At 43.3% G+C, this 21,762-nt stretch overlaps 1 protein-coding gene across 2 annotated transcripts; it reads right to left on the bottom strand.

Annotated features, from left to right (window-relative positions):
* Nucleotides 1–806: 806 nt before the first annotated feature.
* Nucleotides 807–12,604, bottom strand: LOC139424701 (malate dehydrogenase, cytoplasmic-like). 2 transcript variants are annotated; one of them, XM_071176782.1, is made up of 9 exons: nt 12,148–12,604; nt 8,487–8,585; nt 8,149–8,245; nt 7,019–7,194; nt 4,977–5,099; nt 4,478–4,654; nt 3,673–3,786; nt 3,193–3,282; nt 807–1,254 (listed from the first exon to the last, which is right to left on the bottom strand). In XM_071176782.1, exons 1-9 carry the CDS (start codon nt 12,199–12,201, stop codon nt 1,132–1,134), a joined length of 1,053 nt encoding a protein of 350 aa, XP_071032883.1. In that variant the 5' UTR covers nt 12,202–12,604; the 3' UTR covers nt 807–1,131. The 2 variants fall into 2 exon arrangements, with proteins under 2 accessions (XP_071032883.1, XP_071032884.1); XM_071176783.1 differs by lacking the exon at nt 12,148–12,604 and adding an exon at nt 9,479–9,732.
* Nucleotides 12,605–21,762: the final 9,158 nt, after the last annotated feature.

Here is a 21,762-nt window from a genome sequence, read left to right as displayed (position 1 = left end):
GGAACACATTAATTCCAGCAATTGAGAAAATAGTATAACATGTTTAAAACAATTCATATGTCATTTACTAGGATTCCTTACTCGGATTTCTCTGGAGTGGGGTGTATGGGTATTCCGGACCACCCTCTGCCTGCATAGCACAGCTCACCAAACAGTAGACTTAAAGTTCAGCCCCTGGCCGCTGTGCAGTTTGTCAGGCACTGCAAAATGGGCAAAGAGTGCCTTCCCCCGGGCAGTCCAGGATGGTTGATTAAATGATTGATTCCTGTTTCATGATAAGTAATTTTTTTACAACCATCCGAGAACCTTACATGCATGCAACTTGTATTTTAGAAACATTGATCACTTGGTTTAGAAATTATTGGGTAACAGGGAGATTAAAATCCCCCACAAATCTTAGGCTTTTCACTACTTGAGTCTTGTTAATATGGTTGAACTACCATTTGATCGATTTGAAAGGGTCCCTGAGTAGTAAAACGTTGTCAACACTGCCACCATGTGGTCAAACGTTTCATTGCAAAATTCTATGACATCACCAACATCCAACATGTAATGATTGTCTGTCTCTTTCTGACTGACAAGATAATTAGCTTCAGAAATACCCTCTTTGATCACAATACTTTGAGTTCAACATGTTTGAAGGCTCAACGGAAAGAGGGGGTAGAACAATTATTACTCAACATTTCACTAGTCATAACTACCATATTGATAGAAATACAACTATCATATTTCTATAAACTGGAAAAATAACAGAAAACCCTAGCTTGAAAGATATTTAGTCAAATAACCAACCCCAATCCACAGAATGGGTCTTCAGTTGTATCTGTTTTTATTGTTAGATAACACGTACAAGTACAGTAGAACTATTGTGTGTTACCATCTACCCGAAGGACAATCCTCCTGTGTCTTCCGACAAAGGCCAACGTTTAGATAGCATTTTTTTATTACAGGTTTATTATTAATAACCGTGACCTTAAACACACACACACATACAGAGAGGTACACACACACACACGCCAATTGCGCAGGGGACTCGAGTGGGGCTATTGGTCACAGACGTGAGTCAGGAGGGTTCCGGGGGTCTCCTAAGTGATGCTGTTGTGGCGGTGTGCCAGTAGGTGGCACTGCGAGTCACTGGCTCAGGAAGGACAGGGCCGTGTCTCGCTCCTCCACCAGCTCGGCGGCTGTGGCGTCCATCTTGGCGCGGGAGAAGTCGTTGATAGGCAGACCGTCATGGATATTCCACGACTTGTTCTGTGGGGAGAATATGGATGAGGATCAAACAGAGGGCTCTTTAGCACACATCTAGTCCAGGATCACAACTGCAGTACATGACTACAGTACCCACAATGCTCTGAGTAACACAGTTGTGTCACGATTTTCCAATTGCAAATTAATGCGGCAAAAGTCTGTAAACTGCTGGCTTGCAATAGTAGGCCGATGTTGGTATAACCTAAACTCTGATAAGCAGATGTTGGGTAACAATGACTTTCAATAACCACCCATCGGTAAATGATATTTAAACTCAGCAAAAAAAGAAACATCCTCTCACTGTCAACTGCGTTTATTTTCAGCAAACGTAACATGTAAATATTTGTATGAACATAAGATTCAACAACTGAGACATAAACTGAACAAGTTCCACAGACATGAGACTAACAGAAATGTAATAATGTGTCCCTGAACAAAGGGGGGGGGGTCAAAATCAAAAGTAACAGTCAGTATCTGGTGTGGCCACCAGCTGCATAAAGTATTGCAGTGCATCTCCTCCTCATGGACTGCACCAGATTTGCCAGTTCTTGCTGTGAGATGTTACCTCGCTCTTCCACTAAGGCACCTGCAAGTTCCCGGACATTTCTGGGGGGGGGGGGGGGGGGGTGGCCCTAGCCCTAGCCCTAGCCCTAGCCCTAGCCCTCACCCTCCGATCCAACAGGTCCCAGACGTGCTCAATGGGATTGAGATCCGGGCTATTCGCTGGCCATGGCAGAACACTGACATTCCTGTTTTGCAGGAAATCACACACAGAACGAGCAGTATGGCTGGTGGCATTGTCATGCTAGAGGGTCATGTCAGGATGAGCCTGCAAGAAGGGTACCACATGAGGGAGGAGGATGTCTTCCCTGTAAACGCACAGCGTTGAGACTGCCTGCAATGACAACAAGCTCAGTCCGATGATGCTGTGACAAACCGCACCAGACCACAACGGACCCTCCACCTCGATCCCGCTCCGGAGTACAGGCCTCGGTGTAACCCTCATTCCTTTGACAATAAACGTGAATCCGACTATCACCCCTGGTGAGACAAAACCGCGACTTGTCATTGAAGAGCAATTACTGCTAGTCCTGTCTGGTCCTGCGACCTGCCTTTACAACAGGCCTACATGCCCTCAGTCCAGTCTCTCTCAGCCTATTGCAGACAGTCTGAGCACTGATGGAGGGATAGTGCGTTCCTGGTGTAACTCGGGCAGTTGTTGTTGCCATCCTGTACCTGTCCCGCAGGTGTGATGTTCGGATGTACCGATCCTGTGCAGGTGTTGTTACACGTGTTCTGCCACTGCGAGGACGATCAGCTGTCCGTCCTGTCTCCCTCTAGCGCTGTCTTAGACGTCTCACAGTAACGGACATTACAAGTTATTGCCCTGGCCACATTTGCAGTCCTCATGCCTCCTTGCAGCATGCCTAAGTCACGTTCACGCAGATGAGCAGGGACCCTGGGCATCTTTCATTTGGTGTTTTTCAGAGTCAGTAGAAAGTCCTCTTTAGTGTCCTTAAGTTTTCCTAACTGTGACCTTAATTGCCTACCGTCTGTAATCCGTTAGTGTCTTATCCACCGGTTCCACAGGTGCATGTTCATTAATTGTTTATTCATTGAACAAGCATGGGAAACAGTGTTTAAACCCTTTACAATGAAGATCTGTGAAGTTATTTAGATGTTTGCAAATTATCTTTGAAAGACGGTCCTAAAAGAGGGACGTTTCTTTTTTTGCTGAGTTTATATGTTCTATTAATACACCTTGCCAGGGTTGATTTAGTTATGTCCATAGAGATGCTATGTATACAGTGGCCTTTTCTGTGACAAAATGAGCAGTGCCATTGAGGGCTATGAGTGACAAGTTTGAGTGACAAGTTTTGGCAATTCATAAATAAACTGTGGCACAAGAGCCCTCTATCCATCTCTATGGTTATGCCTTACCTTGATATGAACAGGGAATGAGTAAATTAGGTCTTCAGGGATTCCGTAGGAGTTTCCACCAGCGTAAACACCCATAGACATGAACTCACCCTGAAAATAACAACAGGACAAACAGTCAGGCCAGGGACTCAGCTTCACAAAACACAACATTTTGGTAACAAAATGTTAGCAGAAAGTTAGCAGAATTATGCAACCCCATGATATTATCTTCCCACTTAAGAGTACTGCCAAATTAAAATGAATGTGTCTGGGACATCCAAACAAAACGCTTTGCATGTTTGTGGATTCTTCCAGATTGAAAATAAAATGGGAGTCATGGTGCTCTGTTCCAAGATACCACTTTTCAATATATAAACATTTGAACAATGTTAGTTGTTTAGCATTAAATGTTAGTGTTTTAATGGTGTTTGGGGGGGGGGGGGGGGGGTCACTGCAGACCCTTGACGTCATTCCACCCCACCTCACAAACACACGGCTTACATCGAGAGTGCCGAACCACCAGTCCCTCATGTGGTCACAGATGGCCTTGGCGGCAGACATGGCACTGGAGAGCTTCCTGGCCTTGATGACGGCAGCACCACGCAGCTGCACTGTCTGCAGGAGACAGAGAGGAGAGGAAGAGAGAGCGGGGGGGGGGGGGGGGGGGGGGTTTAGGACGGCTTCATTACAACACGGGACTAAAGAGACTAATAGATTCAGTGAAAATGCTTGTATTCAGATAAGAGATTATTGAAAGATGAGATATGGGGTCCAGATGACACCCACAACCCACACTCACTTTTCCATGAATAGGGATTCATTCAGGTAAGGATCGCACATTTATAATATCTATGAGCTATGCATACGCAACATAGGTACAAATAGCTGACCATTAATATGTATAACTACATTCATAAAGCATTATTTGTTTATATATTTTTTACTTAACACATTTTTCTTAAAACTGCATTGTTGGTTCAGGGCTTGTAAGTAAGCATTTCACTGTAAGGGTCTACCTGTTGAATTCGGCGCATGTGACAAATCAAATTTGATTTGATTATGAGCAGTAGTCCAAGCAACGTGTGCAGATTTGGGTCGAATTGTTTACTTTTTCCATAAGGCATGAAACTTGGTACATTTGTACAGTTTGAGGCCATGAACATTTTCATAAAAACGACGCCATAAAAAAAAACAGGCAGAATAATGCCCTTTGAAGCAAATTGTTAGAATGCCCTATAGTACATTTTTATGGGAAATTATGTCAAAATGGGTTAGGTCAGAAGAGCCAAAACTAGAGTTCGCTTACAGAGATGAAGTCTCCCTTGAGCCAGCTGTCGTCCTTCACGGCGCTGTACGCCTCCACCTCTTTGCCATGCACGTTGACCATGGCGTGGTGCACGTCGGGGTACTGGGTGGATGAGTGGTTGCCCCAGATGATGACGTTCTTGACTGCATCGGCGGGCACGCCGCAACGCATCGCCACCTTGAGGCAGACACAGGCTATGATGTCATTCATGGGATTTTTGACCATATTGGAATACCCATTCAATTGTTTTAGATCGAATTCCAAATGGACTTACAGCCCCTACACCTTATGCACTTGTAGAGATAAGATGATTGACTAGGTTTAAGCAATATGGTAAAATGTCCAACTAGCCAATCATATTGCTCACACTTAATCCTCTCAGATATCCAGAAGTACATAGGGTATAGAGGGATCCATTTGGGATTGGACATTACATCAAGTGCCTCGAGGCTAGGAACTAGTGTCTTTTTCCAGACGGAGCCTTTTGGCTTTGGCCTACCTGGGAACGGGCCCTGTTGTGGTCTAGACGGGTCAGGCAGGAGAAGTTCTCCTTGGGGATGGAGGGGGCGGACTTGGAGGCAATCAGACAGTTGGTGTTAGCAGGGTTTCCCACCACCAAGACCTGAGAGAAAGAGAGAGAGAGAGGTTAGAAACATCAAAGAGCCTCCCGGGTGGTGCAGTGGTTAAGGGCGCTGTACTGCAGCGCCAGCTGTGCCACCAGAGACTCTGGGTTCGCGCCCAGGCTCTGTCGTAACCGGCCGCAACCGGGAGGTCCATGGGGCGACGCACAATTGGCCTAGCGTCGTCCGGGTTAGGGAGGGTTTGGCCGGTAGGGAAATCCTTGTCTTATCGCGCACCAGCGACTCCTGTGGCAGGCCGGGCGCAGTGCGCGCTAACCAAGGTTGCCAGGATAAGTCCTATTTTAAGTCCTCATCTTCATTAGTGCCATTGTATGTGACTATTTATACATCTAAAAGCATACGCATGGTTTTATGCAAAGCAGAGAGAGTAGCAGAGACCTCCCGAGTGGCGCAGCGGTCTAAGGCACTGCAGTGGGGTTTGGACGGCCGGAATGTCCTTGTCACCTCTGTGGCGGGCCAGGCGCATGCACGCCGACACGGTCGCCAGATGTACGGTGTTTCCTCCGACACATTGGTGTGGCTGGTTTCTGGGTTAAGTGAGCAGTGTTTCAAGAAGCAGCACGGCTTGACAGGGTTGTGTTTCTGAGGACGCATGGCTCTTGACCTTCGCCTCTCCCGAGTCCGTACGGGAGTTGCAGCGATGGGACACAACTGTAACTACCAATTGGATATAATGAAATGAATATATATTTAAAAAATGCAAATATATATAAAATAATTTATATAAAAAAAGAGTAGCAGTGCAACTGAGAAACATGAGTCACGACTAAGGGAAATGCTGACACTTTCTAAATGGCCCAAAAAAATCAATATAAGATTGATGTCACGCACAGAACTACATCCCCTTTAAATGAAGGTCGAGGATTAGCTCGATTTAAAGGGATCACTGTGTGTACATGAGTGTTATGGCAGCCAGCGCCAACCCTAGAAAGATAACATCTCCCGCCATTATGGCCCCTGAGCAAGGCACTCAACCCCTAAACTACTCACCGGGTCGCTGTACTGTTTCTGGCTAATGTGGGTACTTGTGTGTGCGTATATAGGAGGGATTGGGTAAAGTAGAATCCACATTTCCGTCTGGTATGGATCAATAAAGTACTCTTCTTCTAAAAACACACCTACTTTAGAGGACGGGCATCCAGTTCTTATGTAGCTACATAGATCGTGTAGAAACCTGACCACTCAAATTCACACACATTCCTGGATCAGAAGTCGTTGACCTTGGCCATTAGAAGAGGTGGGGCTTTGTTCGTCACACCGACGTCTAGTTGTTGCTGCAAACCCGCAGTGGCCAAAGGCCCCCCTTGTGACACCAGTGATTGCAGTGTGTACACACAACACAGTGTGGAGTAGTTTTCATCCCTGGTTTTGGAACACAGCCCACTCCACACCGGATGAATAGCCTGTAAGATGTGAACTTGCGCCGATGCCATAAAAGTATAAGGCTGTTCAAAAGAAACTGGCCCGTTTTAAATGTGAAAAAGGTCAAACTATAGTCTGATTTGTCAAAAAGGTTTGTGTGACTTTTAAAAGGAAGGAAAGTTCTACAATCTGGTTCATGTCAAATGTCATAGAACTAGAGGTATTGCGTCAAGTCTTTTAACAGGAATCAAAAATGTATCTCACCAAAATGTTACATCTGTAAAAGGAGATTAACCTTTCCCCAAAACACCCTTTAACATCATTCAACACCCCACAACCTGGCCTTTGCAGTACTGTTGTGCCTTCATGTCCCTTGATTATCGTTAGCAATGAGAGCTATCTGTTTGGTGCGGGGTGTGTGTGTGTGTGTGTGTGTGTGTGTGTGTGTGTGTCTCTCCCTCTCTCTAGCCAGGCTGCTGCTGCTCTGCGGCAGTGGCCCGAAACATGCCGAGTCATAGACACACAGAGGGACAGTTACCCTGACGGACTTCTTGGCGTACTTCTCCAGGGCGGCCCCCTGGGTCTTAAAGATGGCCACGTTGGCCTTCAGGAGGTCCTTCCTCTCCATGCCCTCCTTCCTGGGCATAGAGCCCACCAAGATGGCGGCGTCCAGATCTTTGAAGCCCAGCTCCACCTTGTCAGTGGGGATGACCTCTGTGGATGAAGATGGGGGTGGGGTGACGGTTAGTTACGATGGATATTGTGTTGGATAGAGTGGATGTAGTTGTCAACGTTGTGTTACTGCCCCATTTGTAGAGATGTATGGTTTTACTGGATTCTGCAATTAACATAAAAATTCAGATTTGACATAAAAGCAACACAATCATGGTTTTAAGATGCGTTAAAAAAAAACTATTTCTATAAGACAAATTAAGCATAAAATGTCTGCTAAAGTCAGTAAAGTAGTAGGTGTTTTGGCAGTTTCTGTTTGTGGTGGTAGCTGAACGTTTTAATTACCTTTTTCATCTACAGTAATTATACTGCCATTTCAGGCTCATCTGGCTGTACATGAATGCAAGATTAGGGAAGGACAAACAGTCTCTGTGTGGGAAATGCCCTTAGGTAATTGTGCACACAAACACACCAGGTTATTTCCAAACCGATAGTCTAGCACTCAGTGGCTCCACCTTGCAGATAAATTGTCTTGTTTCTTGAAACACTGCCAAATGTGCTGATTTCGTAGATAATGTTTGCTCTGTGGCAACTAATGAAAAACGCTTTCCCTGTTTTATCAGGATGAACTTCAATCAGGGCTCATTGGTGCACGAGATGTCTTGTTCCCCACCTCCCCTATTGTTGCCCCACCACTCCCAGGATTGGTTGGAATGTCCTATAGGCCCTTGGGAACCGACGAATAGTAGGCCTCCTTTCTGACACTCCTTCCCACAGCAGTCTGTTGTGGACCATCCCTGCTGCTGTGAAATTAGGGCTATTGGAAAAGTACCGCAGCAACAGGGAGGCACACATACAGTCCACACCCAATCCATTTTAAATGTGTTTCAGATGGGGGAGGACACAATGTAAACCATGCCAAAAAGCATGCCTATGTATAATGGGTGCATATGTTCTCACAACCAGCCCAGGCAGAAATAGAAAAGCATTGCTCACCCCTCAGGAGTGGGAGAGCACAGTCCTGCAGCTCCATCACAACCCCATCCAGAACTGGCAACATGGGAGGGATGTCCAACAGGACCAAGATGATGGGCTAGAACAGAAACGATTGCAAAGAGAGATTTTTTTCTTCTTCAAGCAGCTGCCAAAAATAAGAGCTTGGCCCCTCCCGACCTCATGCCAAAAATTCACATCCCATGCATAATTCACAGGCGCTTATGTAACGATATCTTTATAGCCTACATGTTACAACATCCGTCTGCCTCCTGTGCTCGAGGACAAAGCTGATTTGAAAGAGAGAGTGTGCAGATAGAAGTAGGCCTTGGCCGTGTTACCTGGTCCTTGCCGAAGACATCTCCCTTGGCGATGCTGTACAGCAGGGAGTAGGCGATCTGTCCAGCAGCACCAGTCACCAGCACACGGATTGGGTCGGCCTGTAAAACAACACACACACACACCCCCCATACTCATTCTGTGCAATCTTCCAACACAGCAGTAATGACCTACATATCAGGGATACGCAAATGATGCGGCAGTAATCGCATCTGACTGCTATGTTGATTAAAATGACAAAACTCCGTGTCGACAGATGAAAACGCACTTTGCATTAGCTGGAAGAGGAACTGAATGAAATAAAGATGATGATGATGAAGAAGATGCAATTTTCGACTAATGCCACGCGCAAAAGTCTTTACATGCTGACAACACCGCTCTCGAAGACACCGCGGCTACATTGTTGCTAGCGTGAAAAAGCGGAAACAATTTCCGAACCAGGCACTTTACGTTATCTTCTTCATTTCGGAATTGTAGTCTAGAGACTATTTTAAAAAATCCAGCATCCTCATTTCTTAAAATCAAATGTTATTTGTTATTCACCTTACAGTGAAATGCTTACTTACAGGCCCTTAACCAACAATGCAGGTAAGAAAAAATACCTACAAAACAATACCTAAAAGAAAATAAGAAATAAAAGTTACAACTAATTAAAGAGCGGCAGTAAATTAGAAATAGCGAGGCTTTAATACAGGGGTTACCGCACAAGATGGCTGGTTGGCCATCTTTCTGACTAACGTTAGCGAACGACTTCAGAAAGAGATGGTGAACGTTAGACAGAAATCTTTGCTGAAACAACAGACTAATCTTTGATCAAACATGAGATTAACCGCTGATGCTAGCTCCCGGCTTCAATGACAAGTGGACACAAACCCCAAGTTGCTCATCAACAATGACAAGCATCTGTTTTCCTACCTGGCAAACACTTTCGATGCATCATTCATATAACAGTTAGCTTATAACTTGACGGCAACAAAATAAACATACATCTTACCATATTCACTTGAGATAGAGGATCTCCTTAAGCCTGCAAACACTGTTTCTCTCGCTAGGACTAGACAGAAGGGTCACCTCTGCGCTTGTATTGAAATGTAGGACGGTGGCGCACTGGATTCCTGTCCAGGGATCTGTAGTTGAATATTCACTGATGCTGGTCTTTTTACCCGCTCAAATCACGAAAAGGAACACATTCCCCATAAAGAACCGCTGCAGCGCCAGCTCGTTGTTCTCGAAGGCCACGCCCACATGACCTTATATGGACCACACACAAAAACTGAGTGTGGGCCGCGTTCATATATCTCCTTTTACAAATACCTTGCTTCTTTGCGTCTTTCAGCCACACATTTTGTTTTTTATAACTTTTTAATAAATTAGCAGACGTTCATCACTCCTCTAGAAGGACTAGATAGACAGTATCCTAGGGATTTTCTGAACACAGTCATTTGCAGTTCTTACTGTGGCCTAATGAATGAAGGAGGATAGCATAGTATTAACAGTTGGCCAAGCTTTTTTTTTAAATCTATGTTTAAAAAAACACACATTTGAATCTATATACACTTCATTAATCAGAGACATACATTAGAGTTGTGTTGGGATGTTGTTAGTGTATTTTTGGTAGCCTGTGCCAAGTTGAATTCAGTCAATGAATTCAACCCCTTGCCTATATTCCCCTTGCCTGATATCAATCTATGTTTGCTTTTACAAATGCATCAGGCCTACATTACATCACACAGCATTTTCCTATAAAGATTGAGCCCGGCGACAGGATAAATGTTTAGCCAATCAAAAACATGCTTTGTAAATTATCTATTAATGGCTCACAATTCAAGTTAATAAGACTAAGACATTAACAATATTTCAAGCAATGATTAATTCAACAACCCAACAAAAGCCTGATTAGACGGAGTCAAAGGTTGGTTCTGTGACTTACTACTAAGCAACTATTAATGGCCATTGTCTGTAAGATGGAGACACTTCTCTTTCATGGCCTCATTGTTTCATGATCACTGATAAGTGAAAGTGCTGGGCAAGATTTGTCCATTTTGGTTTAACTTGAAAACCACTGTCCTCTCCCAGCCTTGCTATCTGCATCTTTATTTAGTAGGTGGGTACAATCAAATAGGTCATAGGCCAACTGGTAGCCTAATTCAAACACAAAATACGATTCATCCTCGCGTAGTAAGTATAACGTCCACCTAACTTTTTCTAACAGAAGACTATTGGAAGAAGATGTCTGTCTGTAGCCTCCACTGGGGCACGAGCGGGGTAATTTGAAGTCAAGTGCAGTGATGTGGCTCTGGTAGACTAGTCACAAGATGCTTAGCAATAGAACAGACTAAAGTGGCATTATCTTCACAACTGATGAGCAGGCATATGAGCTTTTTTTTCTAGGGCGGGGGTAAGAACAAGGTTAGGTTTAGTGAATGCAATTTAGTTTGGATGCACCATAATCCCATCGTTTCTGGCATGTCCCTCTGTGGATGCATTCAGAGGTTTCAAAATAACTTGTTTCAAAAAGCCTGTTGACTTTTTTATCTATAATTCGTGTCCACTCTATTACAAGAAGCAACCAGGACCTAACACAGACATGCAGCCTAGTATTTGCCACAGCAGATTTAACATGTCACTTAGTTATTATTTACAATGATTTAAGTTGTATTAGTCGTATATACAGGATGTACACGGTATACACCATCTAACGAAACGCTACATGGCTAAACATTTAGATTATTGTTATGCAAACAGATATAAAAACAAATTATAAATTGGGTGGTTAGAGCCCTGAATGCTGATTGGCTAACTGCCGTGATGTATCAGACCTATACCAAGGGTATGACAAAACATGTATTTTTACTGCTCTAATTACGTTGGTAAGCAGTTTATAATAGCAATAAGGCACCTCAGGGGTTTGTGGTATATGACCAATATACCACGGCTGAAGGCTGTATCCAGGCACTCCGCGTTGCGTCGTCCTTGCACAAGAACAACCGTTAGCCGTGGTATATGGCCATATAGCACATCCCTCGTGCTTTATTGCTTAATTAGATCCGTTTCATTAGGATTGTGGGAAGTGGGGCATTAATGTTACATAATCGCCCGGTGAAAATAGTTGGCTTCCCTATGGAAGCAGCGCCTGTCTGACGCACCGAGTGGCATGGAGCTATCCATGGTGCAATGAATACCCGCTCGCGTTCTTCACCAAAGCTGCCGAGGGGAGGCAGTCAATTAATTAATGATGATGTGGTCACACAGACAGGACGGTCGAGCCACAGACACTTTGTTCAAGTCTGTAGGCTATTGTGAATGAGTAGGCCTCACAGTAGTCTACTCAATTCGAATGTCTTGTCGACTGAGGATAGGTACCCCCAAATAGTAGCTTATGGGCCTATCATTTTCTAGTCGACAGTGTCTACTACCCAGAAAGAATAGATGAAGCTTCGGCAAAAACTAACGGGGACCCGAATAAACCAATATTTCACCAGGCTACCCTATAGGATTAGGTTTGTAAGAGCTTATCACGGTAATTCAACAAGACATAGGCTATAGGGAGGAGAGTCAATGTCGAATTGGCAACTGTAGTTAATTCAAAGGAAGCCTTAATATTTCGTTTGAGAGCCCCTCTGGTATGCTGGTGGCTGGTGCGGTCAAGGACAAGAGTCTTACCTCCGACGATGCCGCCCGCACCACTATGTACATCGCTGTCAACAAAGTCAACATGGTGAACCCGGATCCGTCCCCCTCGCTACAGTATGTCCACCCGTCTGTCTTTGCGAGTCCAGGCGAAAAGAGTTTAGGGCGAGATAGTCGGGGAGAGAAGGACCTAGAGAGCGGTGCAACAACCTCGGGGAAACGCGAGCCCTTAGGACAGAAACGCGCTCCGCTATGCAGTTAACTCGGATCCGCTATCTATCAGTCTCACCCAGGAGTCACCCCCACTCTCTTGCACTACAGTCTAGTCCGCTAATAAGCTTTAGTAGACTAAAATAGATTGACTGCGCCGTAATCTTTTGCCCATTAATAATGAGTACTGTTGCATAAAGTGTAGTCTATCCTAATAATCAAGTCTGGTGTGAGACGGGGGTTTGGTTGATGACATCACTAGCCTACAATTGAGAACCGCAGAGGTGTGGTGTGTTTTGAGGGGGTCACATAAGGACGCCATAATGTACAGTATCAGTCAAAAGTTTGGACACACCTACTCATGCAAAGGTTTTTGTTTATGTTTTACTATTTACTACATTGTAGAATAATAGTGAAGACATCAAAACTAAGAAATAAAACATATGGAATGATATCTTAACCAAAAAAGTGTTAAACAAATCAAAATCTATTTTATATTTGAGATTATTCAAAGTAGCCACCCTTTGCCTTGACGACAGCTTTGCACACTCTTGACATTCTCTCAACCAGCTTCACCTGGAATGCTTTTCCAACAGTCTTGAAGAAGTTCCCACATATGCTGAGCACTTGTTGGCTGTTTTTCACTCTGCGGTACGACTCATCCCACACCATCATAATTAGGTTGAGGTCAGGTGATTGTGGAGGCCAGGTCATCTGATGCAGCACTCCATCACTCTCCTTGGTCAAATAGCTCTTACACAGCCTGTAGGTGTGTAAGGTCATTGTCCTGTTAAAAACAAATGATAGTCCCACTAAGTGCAAACCAGATGGGATGGCGTATTGCTACAGAAGGCTGTGGTAGCCATGCTGGTTAAGTGTGCCTTGAATTCTAAATAAATCACTGACAGTGTCACCAGCAAAGCACTCCCACACCATCACACCTCCTCCTCCTCCATGCTTCACGGTGGGAACCACACATGCGGAGATCATCCATTCACCTACTCTGCGTCTCACAAAGACACGGCGGTTGGAATCTAAAATCTAAAATTTGGACTCAGACCAAAGGACAGATTTCCACCGGTTTATTGTCCATTGCTCATGTTTCTTGGCCCAAGTCTCTTCTTCTTATTGGTGTCCTTAAGTAGTTGTTTCTTTGCAGCAATTAGACCATGAAGGCCTGATTCACGCAGACTCCTCTGAACAGTTGATGTTGAGATGTGTCTGTTACTTGAACTCTGTGAAGCATTTATTTGGGCTGCAATCCAAGGTGCAGTTAACTCTACTGAACTTATCCTCTGCAGCAGAGGTCACTGTGGGCCTTCCTTTCCTGTGGCGGTTCTCATGAGAGCCGGTTTCATAATAGCGCGTGATGGTTTTTGCGACTGCACTTGAAGAAAATGTCAAAGTTCTTGACATTTGACTGACTTTGATATGACTGACTTTCATATCTTAAAGTAATAATGGACTGTCACTTCTCTTTTCTTATTTGAGCTGTTCTTGCCTTAATATGGATCTGGTCTTTTTCCAAATAGGGCTATCTTCTGTATACCATCCCTACCTTGTCACATTACAACTGATTGGCTCAAACACATTAAGAAATAAAGAAATTCCACAAATTAACAAGGCACACATATTAATTTAAATGCATTCAAGGTGACTACCTCATGAAGCTGGTTGAGAGAATGCCAAGAGTGTGCAAAGCTGTACTTTGAAGAATCTCAAATATAAATATATTTGATTTGATTAACACTTTTATGGTTACTACATGATTCCATAGGTGTTATTTCATAGTTTTGACGTCTTCAATATTATTCTACAATGTAGAAAACAGTACAAATAAATAAAAACCTTGAAATTAGTAGATGTGTCCGAAACTTTTGACTGGTACTGTATATAGTCGAAACTTTACATACACCTTAGCCAAATACATTTAAACTCAGTTTTTCACAATTCCTGACATTTAATCCTAGTAAAAAGGATTCCCTTTCTCAGGTCAGGTAGGATCACCACTTTATTTTAAGAATGTGAAATGTCAGAATAATAGTAGAGAGTGATTTATTTCAGCTTTTATTTCATTCATCACATTCTCACTGGGTCAGACGTTTACATACATTCAATTAGTATTTGGTAGCATTGCCTTTAAATGATTTAACTTGGGTCAAACATTTCGGAGAGCCTTCCACAAGCTTCCCACAATAAGTTGGGGGAATTTTGGCCCATTCCTCCTGACAGAGCTGGTGTAACTGAGTCAGGTTTGTAGCCCTCCTTGCTCGCACACGTTTTTTCAGTTCTGCTCACAAATTTTCTATAGGATTGAGGTCAGGGCTTTGTGATGGCCACTCCAATACCTTGACTTTGTTGTCCTTAAGCAATTTTGACACAACTTTGGAAGTATGCTTGGGGTCATTATCAATTTGGAAGACCCATTTGCGACCAAGCTTTAACTTCCTGACTGATGTCTTGAGATGTTGCTTCAATATATCCACATAATTTTCCTTTCTCATGATGTCATCTATTTTGTGAAGTGCACCATTCCCTCCTGCAGCAAAGCACCCCCACAACATGATGCTACCACCCCCGTGCTTTAAGGTTTGGATGGTATTCTTCGGCTTGCAAGCCTCCCGATTTGTCCTCCAAACATAACGATCGATGGCCATTATGGCCACACAGTTATAGTTTTGTTTCATCAGAACAGAGGACATTTCTCCAAAAAGTACAATCTTTGTCCCCATGTGCAAGTCGTAGTCTGACTTTTTTAGTGCGGTTTTGGAGCAGTGGCTTTTTCCTTGCTGAGTGGCCTTCCAGGCTGTGTCAATATAGGACTTATTTAACTGTGAATATACAGTGCCTTGCGAAAGTATTCGGCCCCCTTGAACGTTGCGACCTTTTGCCACATTTCAGGCTTCAAACATAAAGATATAAAACTGTATTTTTTTGTGAAGAATCAACAACAAGTGGGACACAATCATGAAGTGGAACGACATTTATTGGATATTTCAAACTTTTTTAACAAATCAAAAACTGAAAAATTGGGCGTGCAAAATTATTCAGCCCCCTTAAGTTAATACTTTGTAGCGCCACCTTTTGCTGTGATTACAGCTGTAAGTCGCTTGGGGTATGTCTCTATCAGTTTTGCACATCGAGAGACTGAAATTTTTTCCCATTCCTCCTTGCAAAACAGCTCGAGCTCAGTGAGGTTGGATGGAGAGCATTTGTGAAGAGCAGTTTTCAGTTCTTTCCACAGATTCTCGATTGGATTCAGGTCTGGACTTTGACTTGGCCATTCTAACACCTGGATATGTTTATTTTTGAACCATTCCATTGTAGATTTTGCTTTATGTTTTGGATCATTGTCTTGTTGGAAGACAAATCTCCATCCCAGTCTCAGGTCTTTTGCAGACTCCATCAGGTTTTCTTCCAGAATGGTCCTGTATTTGGCTCCATCCATCTTCCCATCAATTTTAACCATCTTCCCTGTCCCTGCTGAAGAAAAGCAGGCCCAAACCATGATGCTGCCACCACCATGTTTGACAGTGGGGATGGTGTGTTCAGCTGTGTTGCTTTTACGCCAAACATAACGTTTTGCATTGTTGCCAAAAAGTTACATTTTGGTTTCATCTGACCAGAGCACCTTCTTCCACATGTTTGGTGTGTCTCCCAGGTGGCTTGTGGCAAACTTTAAACAACACTTTTTATGGATATCTTTAAGAAATGGCTTTCTTCTTGCCACTCTTCCATAAAGGCCAGATTTGTGCAATATACAACTGATTGTTGTCCTATGGACAGAGTCTCCCACCTCAGCTGTAGATCTCTGCAGTTCATCCAGAGTGATCATGGGCCTCTTGGCTGCATCTCTGATCAGTCTTCTCCTTGTATGAGCTGAAAGTTTAGAGGGACGGCCAGGTCTTGGTAGATTTGCAGTGGTCTGATACTCCTTCCATTTCAATATTATCGCTTGCACAGTGCTCCTTGGGATGTTTAAAGCTTGGGAAATCTTTTTGTATCCAAATCCGGCTTTAAACTTCTTCACAACAGTATCTCGGACCTTCCTGGTGTGTTCCTTGTTCTTCATGATGCTCTCTGCGCTTTTAACGGACCTCTGAGACTATCACAGTGCAGGTGCATTTATACGGAGACTTGATTACACACAGGTGGATTGTATTTATCATCATTAGTCATTTAGGTCAACATTGGATCATTCAGAGATCCTCACTGAACTTCTGGAGAGAGTTTGCTGCACTGAAAGTAAAGGGGCTGAATAATTTTGCACGCCCAATTTTTCAGTTTTTGATTTGTTAAAAAAGTTTGAAATATCCAATAAATGTCGTTCCACTTCATGATTGTGTCCCACTTGTTGTTGATTCTTCACAAAAAAATACAGTTTTATATCTTTATGTTTGAAGCCTGAAATGTGGCAAAAGGTCGCAAAGTTCAAGGGGGCCGAATAATTTCGCAAGGCACTGTAAATACTTTTGTACCAGTTTCCTCCAGCATCTTCACAAGGTCCTTTGCTTTTGTTCTGGGATTGATTTGCACTTTTCGCACCAAAGTACGTTCGTCTCTAGGAGACAGAACGTGTCTCTTTCCTGAGTGGTGTGACGGCGGTGTGGTCCCATTGGCATTATTACTTGCGTACTATTGTTTGTACAGATGAACGTGGTACCTTCAGGCGTTTGGAAATTGCTCCCAAGGATGAACCAGACTTGTGGAGGTCTACACATCTTTTTTGAGGCTTTGGCTGATATCTTTGTATTTTCCCATGATGTCAAGCAAAGAGGCACTGAGTTTGAAGGTAGGCCTTGAAATACATCCACAGGTACACCTCCAATTGACTCAAATGATGTCAATTAGCATATCAGAAGCTTCTAAAGCCATGACATAGTTTTCTGGAATTTTCCAAGCTGTTTAAAGGCACAGCCAACTTAGTGTATGTACACTTCTGACCCACTGGAATTGTGATACAGTGAACTATAAGTGAAATAATCTGTCTCTAAACAATTGTTGGGAAATTACTTGTCATGTACAAAGTAGACGTCCTAACCGACTTGCCAAACTATAGTTTGTTAACAAGAAATTTGTGGAGTGGTTGAAAAATTAGTTTTAATGACTCCAACCTAAGTGGATGTAAACTTCCGACTTCAACTGTATACAGCAGGAGTATGCATTTTTGCTGCTGCTATGCTGTATATGCTAGCCTATGCATCTACTGGTCTGTAGGCTATATTGCATGTATGATGCATAAATTGCACATTATATTGCACGTGTTTCAATCATAACAATTCATGTAATTGCATTAAATAATAATGCAGAGCCCCACCTGTTTAGAGCCCCACATTCTTAGCCAAAAATGGGTCTTGCCTGTTTTGCATGTTATTTTGGTATTAATATGTGTCACATATCAGTTTGCAAACAATGTAAAAAAAAACAACAATTGAGTTAAGAAAGCCGCATACAAACATGGTCTCTTCTTTGTTTTCTTGAGTAAGTGAGCTCCAAAATGCAGGTTTTTCAGCCTAGCTCAGTGCTTTCTGTGGTGGTGGGGCAAACCAGCAGAAAATACAGAGCGTTGCGCCGTGATTGGCTCAATGTTCTGTCACTCATGGGGACACTACGTCACCGCCAAGTCTAAGGGTAGAGCTTGACAATTCAAGCCTCTTGGGTGCTGCAATAGAGTTACCTAGTTAGCCTAGATATATAAAAGGTTAAATAAAAAAATAAAAATAAAAATTACATTAGAAGTGCCCATCCAAGAAGGCTCAAGATCATTGGCCACAGATAAAATGACATCAAATCACGTTATATCAACAGTAGCTTTGATTGGACTGATCATGTCAGCATCATACATTCAGAATCTTAGCTAGCAGTCATCATCATGAATCAAGTCGACAATCTACTGGCAAATCCTTTTTAATCCTTGTCATATGAAGAGAAATAATTAATTGAAATTATAGATAAAACGTAAAGGTGCTCATCGGCCAAAAACATTACACGAGTTGGAAATTGAAAATTCAACAATAAGTGGTTTGGAAAGAGTCAGTGGCTAACTGCAAGCATTGCAAAGCACTCATTAGCCTGCTATTCAGTGGAGTGTCTGTGTGGTCCCAAGTCTAAGAACAAGGGTCTCTATTCCTAGTTTAAAATTATAAATATTCAACATTAGCCATACTGTCAATGAAGCATGATTTGTGACGCGCTCTAAACAACTGTTAACCCGGAAATGCAAAATCTGACTTTAGTGAGTTCAAGACAACTAGGAACTCGGGTAAAATGAGCTACGACTGGGAAAATATTTTTTTTACTTAAAAAAAAAAACTTTCATCCAACTCGGAATTGTAAATCGGGAACTCAGGCCTCTTTCTAGAGCTACGACCTGAAGATTACTGAAGTCATCATGATTCAACTTGTTTTTCTTAGAGTTCCCAGTTGTTTTGAAAGCACCATAAATCCAGAGAATGCCAGACTTTGATGAACAGGAAGTTTGTCATCAAACTTTGTCAAGTGAGCACAGCACAACAAGGTGAGTCCAAAAATGTCTTGTATGCTGCTGCATAAATTATGTAATATGCCAGGGAGATATGTATACTGTAGCTAAGAAAGTAATACTAAGTGTATGTTGTGAATGTTATTTTCACCTCTTAATTTTGCCTACTGTTCTGACTTGGTGGTGCACATGTAGCCTATAACCTGTTTTTGAGAAATGTAATCATTGAATATTGTAAGAGCTTTCATTGTCTGCTTATATGTCCCTTTTATTTATCATACGGTTCTGACTTGGTGTACAGGGGGAATACTGTAAGAACGGCCCATGTTCTGAAGTCTGAATTCTGTCTCTGTACATAGTTATATTATCACATTTTAGGGAAGACCCAGATGCAGACAGTGTCAAAGTAACTTAAGTTTATTACCAGAACAGGGGGCAGGAAAAACGACATGTCAAGGGCAGGCAGAGGCTTGTAAATCCAGATCAGACTCCAACGGCAGGCAGTCTCAGGGTCAGGGCAGGCAGAGGTCAATAATCCAGTATGATGTGACAAGGTACAGAAAAGCAGGCTCAGGGTCAGCGCAGGCAGAATGGTCCAAACAGGGAAAAGTTGAAAACAGTAACTAGAATCAGACAGTAGCAAGGGGAAAACCACTAGTAGGCTTGACAAACAAAATGAGTGGTAAAGTGTTGGGGCTGCTGTTGGGACTCTGCTGTTGGGACAGCTTTATGTAGGCTCTAACAGTTTGTGGGCACCGTTTGTCACCGTTATAGTGCAATTTATCTATTGTTTAGTGTTGTGTTGTGTAGTGGCTTTGCTGGCATGCATCCCACTTTTTTCCCCTCCTTATCAAGATTTACATGCTAAAATCACCACTGATTGTTTACATTCTCGATTAACATAAAGGTGCCTCTTTATTTTGTCATTAACTACCTGCACAATATAGTGAGTGACATACTCTTCTTCAACATTAAAATACAGGCTGGGGCCCAGATAACGGCACATGAAGAGGGAAACACAGTGGAGGCTGCTGAGGGGAGGACGGCTCACAATAATGGCCGGAACGGAGCAAATGGAATGGCATCAAACACATGGAAGCCACGTGTTTGATGTATTTGATTCCATCCCACTAATTCCGCTCTAGCCATTACCACGAGTATGTCCTCCCCAATTAAGGCGCCACCAACCTCCTGTGGTTACAGATGAAAGAAGGTTTAATGGCGCCAGTGGTCTATTCAGGAAGGTGCAATGTGAGAAAATGTTGAGAGTATTGGTTTCAAGAAAGCTAAACAAGTTGATGTTTCGTTCTCATACCACCAGAGGTCGCCACTTGCATGAGAGAACCGATAGACTGTAGCTGGGGATGCAATGCATTCCTCAGATGTGAGGGCCAGTGTTCTGCTATTCCCACTACTTCGTCTTTCACAATAACTTTACCATTGGTAAATATAGAACATTTTAAGTCCTATCCTACGTACATAAGCGTAAATGCCTTGACACTGGGCAGAAGTGCATTGGAGTCAGAAGTGGGACGTGTGTAATTCACATTTCAATTTTTCATCCATTTGTGACCGATCCTGACCGAACACAGATTCCTTGGAAGGCAGATCAAAAGGGATACAGTAAAGTGAAGATACTTCTACTGGTGTTTATGACTTTTAAAGACAAACTAGGCATGATATTGATGGTCATACAGGGAAGAGGAGCTGTGGTCGTCGTGACCTCGTCAACTTGTCTTTTACATGTAGGGTCTGAGTGAATCCACTAGGCCTCACTGACTGTGACTCTTTAGACAGGGAGGCAAATTTTTTTCATTCCTCTCCAAAGTCATCTACAACAGACTCTGCATGATTAGGCAGCCTGGAGTAGTTTGCTCAGCGGGTTTCAACCTGCCATGCTTCAGTCAGTCACTGTATGTGTGTGCGTATGTGTGTGTGTAATATGTTACACATTCCGCATTGAAACAGGCGCACACACATACACATAAACACACAATCACGCGCAGACACACATGCGTCCACACACACATGCACAAACACAGACGCAAGCACACACACACACAGTCACGCACAGACACACGCGTGCATACACACACACATGCGCAAACACATTATGCACTGGCACACACACACACACAGGGGCACACACACTTCTCCAATCACTCAGCAGCAACATGGAAATATGAATCACAAATAGTTTTTAATAAGACGTGCTTTCCTCTCTTGGCCCCCTTCTCAAGTGTTGATGTGCTAACAAAGCGCCATTCCCGATGACTGACACCTAATGCCTGGCTGTGTAGCGGCGATAGAGGCATAGCCTAGCTTGTTTATCACATCTCTCATGACCACACAATGTCTACCAGCCCAAACCTGGCTTCCCCTGTCAGTCACAGAGACAAGCCCGAGGAGGGGGATGACTGACCGACCACGGCTGCGTCTCCGCACACTTCGACAGTGAGAGAGAAAAAGCCGTTTTGCGAATAACAATTTCCTGTTGCCTTCCGTCCACAGTAATTACGGCACTAGTGAAAAAGTCTCTCAGCGCCGAGCTTAAACTGACCGAACAGGGAGAGGAATGTACGGAATGCCGTTTTCTGACCAACCGGTGAGCTTGGATATTAGCCTAGCTTTCATCGCTCGCCAGTTGAACTTATATGGACTCAACATTGTCGTTTTTCAAGTCAATCCAAGCAACGACTCTTTTTAGGGCACTACTGGCGTCAAGTGCAGTCTTTCGACGGTTGTTTGTTATGTCTTGTGTGTCTGCTATGTGGGGATTATAAATATTTTCAGGCCTCAAAACGCCACAACAATACAAGAAAAGATTTGAAAGACAACAAAAGAGGGGGGCGATTGGATCTGAGTTCCATATTTGTGTGGACTGTGAAAACAGAGGGCATTGTGGGAGTTTCACCTGACATGCAGTTGAACCCAGAGTCGGTGATCTCACCTGCTAT

Source organism: Oncorhynchus clarkii, chromosome 13 (genome assembly GCF_045791955.1).
Source record: "Oncorhynchus clarkii lewisi isolate Uvic-CL-2024 chromosome 13, UVic_Ocla_1.0, whole genome shotgun sequence".
NCBI lineage: Eukaryota > Metazoa > Chordata > Actinopteri > Salmoniformes > Salmonidae > Oncorhynchus > Oncorhynchus clarkii.
This window is presented reverse-complemented; position numbering and strand designations above follow the sequence as displayed.

Excerpts from the sequence above, each read along its gene's own strand:
- LOC139424701 (XM_071176782.1), bottom strand. The coding sequence starts at position 12,201 with ATGTTGACTTTGTTGACAGCGATGTACATAGTGGTGCGGGCGGCATCG. Across the intron at positions 5,100-7,018 it reads ACGCCAAGAAGTCCGTCAGG|GTCTTGGTGGTGGGAAACCC; the intron begins GTAACTGTCCCT and ends TCTTTCTCTCAG. Across the intron at positions 4,655-4,976 it reads ACAACAGGGCCCGTTCCCAG|GTGGCGATGCGTTGCGGCGT; the intron begins GTAGGCCAAAGC and ends GTCTGCCTCAAG.